This window comes from Nanorana parkeri, unplaced genomic scaffold, assembly GCF_000935625.1.
Source record: "Nanorana parkeri isolate BGI_ZX_2015 unplaced genomic scaffold, ASM93562v1 scaffold263, whole genome shotgun sequence".
Taxonomy (NCBI): Eukaryota; Metazoa; Chordata; class Amphibia; order Anura; family Dicroglossidae; genus Nanorana; species Nanorana parkeri.
The window spans coordinates 473,038-480,977 of NW_017306531.1; the positions used below are offsets into that span (position 1 = coordinate 473,038).

Sequence of the window (7,940 nt, forward strand, 5' to 3'; positions counted from 1 at the left end):
TATATATTAGTAAACTTCCAGTCACCCGGCACCCATGGGGATCGGTCGATGCCGGATAACTGTTGTAGTTTCTGGTTGCTTTAAAGTGAAGAGTAACTCTCAAGCAACCCTACACCCCCCTGTGTCTGTATATGTATATATATACACACACACAAACTGTCATCTTTTGAACTGATTTAATCATTTAGACGCACACATTTTATGCACTGATTTGATAATAGACAAGTACAATATAAGACTGTTTGCAGGTTGGATGGTATGATGCAAGCATTAAGTTCATAGTGGTTAAACATTTCCCATGAGAAATATGAGGGCTGTGATTGCTGATCTTCTTTAACTTCAGTACTTTGTCAGTGACCCGGAACAAGCAAAGCATTTATTCCTCTTCTGGGTTAGTGACTGGGTTTAAACTTACCTGTGTCTTAATGTGACAATTCTCGGGTGGCCGCAAAGCATCATGGGGCAGGCGCATCCGCAGTTCACATTTTCGGCCGCGTGCAGACACCGTGGGACAGGAAGTGCCAGCAAAGACGGGAGTCGGCGCTGGATCGGAGACCAGCAGCAGTGCTGGAGGGACAGATGAAACGACAGGAAAGAAGATCGGATTAACCTCCATGGCGGTCTGATTTGTTGTTTCCCCCCCCCCCACCTTTTTTTTTTTTTTTTTTTTTTAACAGATACCGGCATCGGCCGGAGGACACAGCGGGTATCGTGGACAAGGTAAGTGTGGCGCTGTGTAATCCCGAGTGTGGCTTGGGGTTACCGCTTCTGGTAATGAAAATTAAGTGCTTTAATTAACATTGGGGGAGGGAAAAAAAATCTTTGACTTTAATGTCACTTTAACAAAGGCCTCCAGTTAAGTCGTCCTCGCTTATGCTTCCCTGGCTTCCATCTCCCGCTTCAGTGCCCGGGAGGGCCGGTCCTCCTGCGGGGACCTAGTCGGAGGGTTACAGTGGGTAAGGGCTCCAGGAGTTCTCTCCACGGCCGGACCGGATGACCACATAAGTCATTTCCGGTAAAACGTGACATTTCCGGGCCCCGAAACCTCGCGTTCCCGGCCTTGTTTTCGGCGCAGGGGAGTGGCCTTCCTGGTCTAGCAGCACGATTGCAGGCCCACTGTGAGAACGCTGGATGTGCAGTCGCTCCTAAGACATGGATCCTGTGACTTCTCTGCAGACTGAATCAGATCCTCCTGGCACCATTTTGGCTCAGGGAAGGGAATGTCACAGTTCTTCTTCCTGCAGCTTCCGACTGATTTTTTGCCCCACCTGGGGCTCCTTGGTGTTGGGCCTAGGGTGTGAGGGGCACTTCTGTTTTCTGTATTGGGGGGATAGGAGCTCATGTGTTTACTATTCTCCTTGCTGGTTTTATTTCTAGGTTAAGGCCCCAGATAAGACCAGAATTATCCTTAAGAAGAAATCTGCTGTTTGCTAATTGGAAGAAGCCATTATGTCAGAAATGTATTGATAGTAATGTGAGGCTGGATGTGAATGCTGCATGAGAGCAGTGTAATAGGTTAGAACTATATAAAAATGCAAGTTGTATATTGATCACCTGTAATTCCTGAATCATTGACATCTAAAAAGCTGATTTGTTTTCTTTTAGAGTGATATATGTTTTTGGGCCACCCGTGAAAGAACCCCCCACTGATGTGACCCCTACCTTTCTAACAACAGGAGTGCTTAGTACGTTAAGGCAAGCTGACTTCGAGGCGCATAATATTTTGAGAGAATCTGGTAAGTTACTACCATTGTGTAATTAGCTTTCTCTAGTGTTGTCAGCTTATCACTTTAATTTCTGTGCGTGGGTTCAGCGAACATGTTGTATAATTGCAGTGACTCACTTGTTATTTATTTAGAATCCCCTGGTAATTAGTGCTCAGCATTCTGCTTTGGCACATTGGTTTAATGCAGCGCAGCATATTGCTTTCTCAGTGTGGGGAAATGCATGTGGTGAAGGATGCTTGGTCATATGGAGCCTTTAAAGCACCTACCCTGACTATTCTGTGCTGCTGTGCCATTTTACTCTTTCATTGCAATGACAGTGGTGCATTACAGAAGTGCAGATATATGGGTTCAGTCCCTAAACAGTAGGAGCCACTGCTCGATTTATATCACTTGTATTAAAACCGAGCGGCGGCGGTGATCGAGATCACCATAGAGCAGACAAAGAATGGACGTTCTTCATCTGCTCTGTGTGATCACTGAGATGTGGCGCTGTAATGACAGCGCCACCTGTCTCAGCGGTCACTAACTGCAGCTTCTGTCACGGAAGCTGTGACAGAAGCTACGGTCTGTCGAGTGCTCCGTAAGGCGCACCGGACCTCCCTGGGTCCTATGGTCCGGTGCGTCTTATGGAGCGCAAAATACGGTAGCTTCTCTCTTCAGTCTGTTCAGTTAAGATTTGAAAATGAAAGGTAAATGCTGATTGGTCGCCATGCACAGCTGCTCCAGTTTTGATAAATTCCCCTCAATCTCTTTTTGTTATTTTTACTTACTAGGGCTGCTACTAACGTTTATTGTCATAATCAATTAGTTGGCCAATTCTTTTTTTCAATTTAATCGGAAAAAAAAAATAATATACCATCTTTTATATATTTTTTTTTTTTGCAGAATTGCTAAAACCATTGCTATTTTCATGCACACAGTCATTTTACATACACATGTAGATGTTTATTTTGTGCTGCTGCTACTGGGGCTTACTGGTGAGTTTTTTTTTTTTTTTTTAACCTAGGTTATGCGGGCAAAATAAGTCAGATGCCGATTATATTGACACCACTTCACTTTGATCGTGATCCTTTACAAAAACAGCCATCGTGTCAAAGATCTGTGGTCATCCGGACATTTATCACAAGTGATTTTATGACTGGCATTGCTGCTACACCAGGCAATGAAATCCCAGAAGAGGTATTTCTTTTTCTTTTATTCCACATTAATGTTTTGTTATACCGAAATTAATTCTTTAAACATGTTAGTAGTGTCTCATGTGAAAGTGCTGCAGATCAGTTATTGAGGGGGAAGGGGGAATAAGAATTACTTGGTGGAATCCTCACATTAACTACACTTAACCTAAATTTGCCATGCTCTACTAGGGTGACCATGCATTTGTAACGGATGCCAAATATTCCCACTGATAGTCACATTTATGGAACAATCAGAATGGCTTGGAATCAAAAGAACCTGCGCTATGGTAAAAAGCAAACAAGCTGCTGTGCTAAATTAGTGTTTTAAAAACACCCTGTAGTAATTCTAAAAACAAATTGCACTGCGCGAAAACCATAAATGTGAACCATTGTAAATTCCATATAAAATTGTTCAGATTATAAAAGATCAACTGTGTATATCCATATATTGGTCTGAACGGATTGGATTTTTGACACGGATGAATAGTTGGATAACAGGACACTATGTTCTTTTCACTAAGTGTGGACTAATATAGCCATCAATTGGCTTATCACAAGGGGGATAGATATAATGCATGTTTTATCATTTTATGTGCACTAATACCTAGATATACACTGTATATCTTTTATAATCTGCGCAGTTTTATATAGAATATGCAATTGTTCACATTTTTGGTTTTAGCGCATTGCAATTTGTTTTAATCAAAATGGCTTGTTTCCATACATATTTGCTTGGAAATGTCTTGCAGAGTTGTCTTTTTTTTGTTTTTGTTTTGTTTTTTAATCCACGTTTATTATTGTAGCTATCCACCTACATGGTATTACCTTTTGCAGTATTTGGGCAAATCGTTCCTTCATCCCTCCTTTGTGTCTGTTTCCTGGTTTGTGCAAGAAAGCTACTGAGGTGTGCTTGTGCCATCTGCTGGTAGATATTTAGTACTGCATTGTGGCTGCACTGCAAACCTACCACTGAACTCAGTCAGCACTGTTTAAATTTAGGTCATTGCACTAAATAAAGATGTTTGAGGGTAGTCGGGGTGAGTTGCACAGGCAATATTTTCTTCCATGCTAAAATATCCACTTATGCCAATTAACCACTTCCGGGCCGGCCGTAGTAAAAAAAACGGCCGTCCCGGAGCTCTCTAGATCTGAGCGGACGTCTTTCGCAATTTTAAAGCTTGACATGTTTGGTGTCTATTTACCCGAAGTGATCCTGACTTTTATATTTTATCAAAAAACTGGGTAATAATAAATGTTTCCTAACATAATGTAAAAAAAAAACTTTTTTTTTTTTCAAAATTTTCCTAATTATAATAAAAAATGAAACCCCCAGTGGTGATTAAATACCACTAAAAGAAACCAAACTCCGGTAAAACTACCAATCCCATGAGGCATTGCATGACACCCAGGATTCATGAATATGCTTTTTATTTGTAATGTATTCATATGCCTTTTTTAACTGCAGCTTGTATTGAAGATGGTGACGGAAATTAAGAAGATCCCAGGAATTTCTCGAGTAATGTATGATTTGACCTCTAAGCCACCAGGAACTACTGAGTGGGAGTAATAAAATGTGTTTTAATCTGGTGTAAAAGTACTGTGTGCAGCTTGACGTTTATCCGAAACCATTCCAAGTGTTGACATGCAGTACTGTTGTTCAGTTGACTGGAGCTGCTACTGTACATGACATCTGATTCCGTTTGCAGAGCCTGCACCTAAAGTAAACTTAAGTTGGGGCATACTTTTAATGGGGCAGAGGACTTGTACGGGTAACAATAACGGCAGCATTTGCCTGAGGGCAAACAACTCTTTCTGCTTTGCCTTTTGTCTTACGGAATCCGCCTGTTTTTCACGTGTTTCTGTTGTTGCATTTTTTTCTTCTTAAATTTCCTTCTTTTTTTTTTTGTTTTTCTTTTTGTTTTCTTTTGTAAAATGTAAAAAAGGCAGTTCATTTATATACATTTATCAAAATCATTGTAATAACCCAACAATGTAAAATGAATAACTGATGTGACCAACAGCTTTTGAACAGATTTATTATAAATAAATATTTTGCCAAATGGAGTTGCATATGTGTGCCAGTTGTTGGGGATTCATTCACATGGTAACTGAGTGTAAAACTGTTTTTACTTGTTCTTCCGCACAGCTCTCTGGTGTCCCTGTCTAAGGCTTATATCCTGTAACCCTTTACAGAAGGTGGGTTAATGCAAAGGACAAAAACGTATTACAGGCAGTCCCCGGGCTATGAACAAGATCGGTTCTGTAGGTTTGTTTTTAAGTTGAATTTGTATGCAAGTTGGAACAGGTACATTTTTTAAGTGCAACTCCAGACAAAAAAATGTTTTTGTTGTTGTTTTGGATAGCATAGGGAAGGGTGAACCCCCTGTAATGCTTGTTTTGCTGTGTGTGCCCCTGTTCAGAAGATTTCATCTCACTTTGTGTCCCTGTGACAATTGGATTTAGAAAATTTTGGGTTGTTTGTAGAAACAAGGATTGCTGATAAAGCTTCAGTGGAAACAACTTTTTCCCCTGATAACTCTTACAGGAGTGAATTTCCCTTCCTAGGGGTAGATTTCCTCTCCCTTCCTGTTGTCTCAAGGACAGGAAGTGAGATTACATTTTTCTAATGAGGATACAGACCGCAGTTAAAACCTGACCGTAACCCGGAAGAAGAGGCGGGTACCCTTTTGTCTGCACGGCTAACAAGAGCCAACTTCCTGTAATGTATGCACAGTACTACAAACCAGACGCAAAAAGGCGGGCACTCCTCGTCAGCACGAGCGCGGTAGCATTACAACTACCCCTGCTGTACAGTAATAGCCTCCCGTTTGTTAGTCGGATGTTTGTAACTCAGGGACTGCCTGTATGCACAGGAATGTGTAAGTCTAGTTTTACAATGAGACATTTGCTTGTCCACTAACCCCTTGGGACAGCAGTTAGCCCCTTTCTAACACAGTAGATGGCTTTGTAGCGCCATATAAATGGATAACCCCTTTCTTTTTCCGAATGGAGAATTGGAAGGATCAGGCGCCTGCTTCCACAGAAAGAAAACAAATGAGTGTGCATTTAACACTTCCAGCAGTCAAAAGTACTCTTGCCTTTAGGGGAAGCCATATCTCGCTTGTTTTTGGCCTGGTCATTATGGGTCATGCTTTATATGGGCTGCGTTTAGCTACCTTAATTAAAACACAGAGGTCTGTGCAATTAACGTACTGTACCAGTGTGAACGGGCCCTCAAAATACTGACAGACACACACAACCACAGACACATTCTCACACCCTCCCAAAAAAATTAAATTTTAAGATCCACCTTAACCTGAGGTCCAGTGTGGGCTGCTGTGCTGGAGCTCTATCCATATGTGCATTTCTGGTACAGCTCCCTTGTGTGCCCTGTAGAGGTGCCGGGAGCCAGAATGTGACATCACTCCGGTCCAGGTACCTCTACAGGACACATGAGGGAGCTGTAAGCAACATATTGGATGGAGCTCCCTCACGGCCATAGTCCCACCCCACCTCAAGCTGACACTCTGCACCAGGCAGCATATTTTGAATGGCTGCTTGGTGTGAGAACGGACAGTGCTGCGCTAGGGGAAGGCCGAGGAGCCTCTCGCCTAGAAAAGTGGAAGGCATGTAGTGACGCACTGAACACGCGGTTGTGACTTTTGGGTCAACCTTCATGTCTACATACATGTTAAATTAAACTAAAATGGCAAATGCACAAATCAGTCTATAACTAGCTTTTAAAGTAAGGTGCACATGGAAGGGGTTTACACAGTACAAACACAAACATTTCCCAGCACACTCACCAGCTAGCCTGCAAAAAATAACCGTTTTTACACAAATAGTGACAGTGCAATTTGGTTTTTGCAGGCTAGTTGGTGAGTGTGCTTGGAAGTTTTTGTTTGTACTGTGGAGTTAATATCATTGTTTTTTCATTGGCATATTGCTTTTATCACTGTTGCAATAAAAACGGTATTTTAATATCCGTATAATAATATATGTAATCAGTATTTGGTATATAAATTATGTATTTTAATTCACCTTTTTATTTAATTTTATTTATGCTGTTCTCCACATTTACATGCAGACTGCATTGTCCAGCAAAAATGAGTGATAGGTGTAGGGAAAAGGGGTTACTTTCTGTTCAAATGGTTTTAACCCCCTCGCATCCAGTGACGTACATAGTACGTCCCTGGCATCGGCCCGCTTAAACAGACTGTTTACATTTGTAGAGCCGGTGTCCAGCTTTACAATAAAAGCGATTCTGGCGACTTGGCTGTCGCCAGATCGCTTCTACGGGCCAATAAATTGCCCCCGCCGTGTTTCCCGGGCTCCGCTGCCCCTCCAGCAGGCCCGGGACTGGCATCTCGGGTGTCGGCGGGAAGTTGGGGGCGGAGGAGCGGCGAACGTCCGTTCACCAATCTCCTCCCCGTGCTATGGGACCGGGAGCAATGCAGATTACATCACTTGCGGTCCCATAGCTGTAATTTGCTGGGCCCCTGAAGCCGTGCAATAAGCTATTGATGTGTGAGATCAGCGCTTCAATAGCTTATTTAAAGTGAAAAGGTGAGACTAGGGCTCTTTTGGACCCTCAGTATCACCTTAAAAAGGACCTGTCACTGCCAATATGCGATCACATGGGGGACCTTTTTATATTTTATTTAAAAAAGGGTATTTTATTGTGTTTTGGGCCACTAAATTTAACTTAAGTTAATTTTTTACTACATTTTTGGTTTGATAAGTTGCGCTAATATTGTGCAAAATAAAAATTGGCAACTGCCACCATATTATTCTACAGGGTCTTGGCTTTCAGAAAATATATACTGTTTGGGGGTTTGAAGTAATTTTCAGGCCTAAAATGTGAATTATAACATGGGTGCAAAAAATGAAAAAAGGCCCCAGTCATTAAAGGGTTAATCTTTATTATTTAAATGGTCTCTAACTACTCAAGCCCTTGTGGCAGTTTTCTGTTTTGTCCTGGACCCTGTCACTTTTACTGGCCAGCTTTCTCTGTGTGCAGATGTGGAGAAGGATATAA

At 42.0% G+C, this 7,940-nt stretch overlaps 1 protein-coding gene across 1 annotated transcript in view; it reads left to right on the top strand.

Annotated features, from left to right (window-relative positions):
• The window catches only part of GMPS (guanine monophosphate synthase), a 35,880-nt gene extending 30,918 nt beyond the window's left edge, over positions 1-4,962 (top strand). Inside the window, exons 14-16 of the mRNA XM_018557043.1 lie at positions 1,606-1,736; positions 2,734-2,906; positions 4,368-4,962. Coding sequence (XP_018412545.1) covers positions 1,606-1,736; positions 2,734-2,906; positions 4,368-4,469 — 406 coding nt within the window. The 3' untranslated portion in view covers positions 4,470-4,962. The remainder of the gene's footprint in view (positions 1-1,605; positions 1,737-2,733; positions 2,907-4,367) is intronic.
• The last annotated feature ends 2,978 nt before the right edge of the window (positions 4,963-7,940 follow it).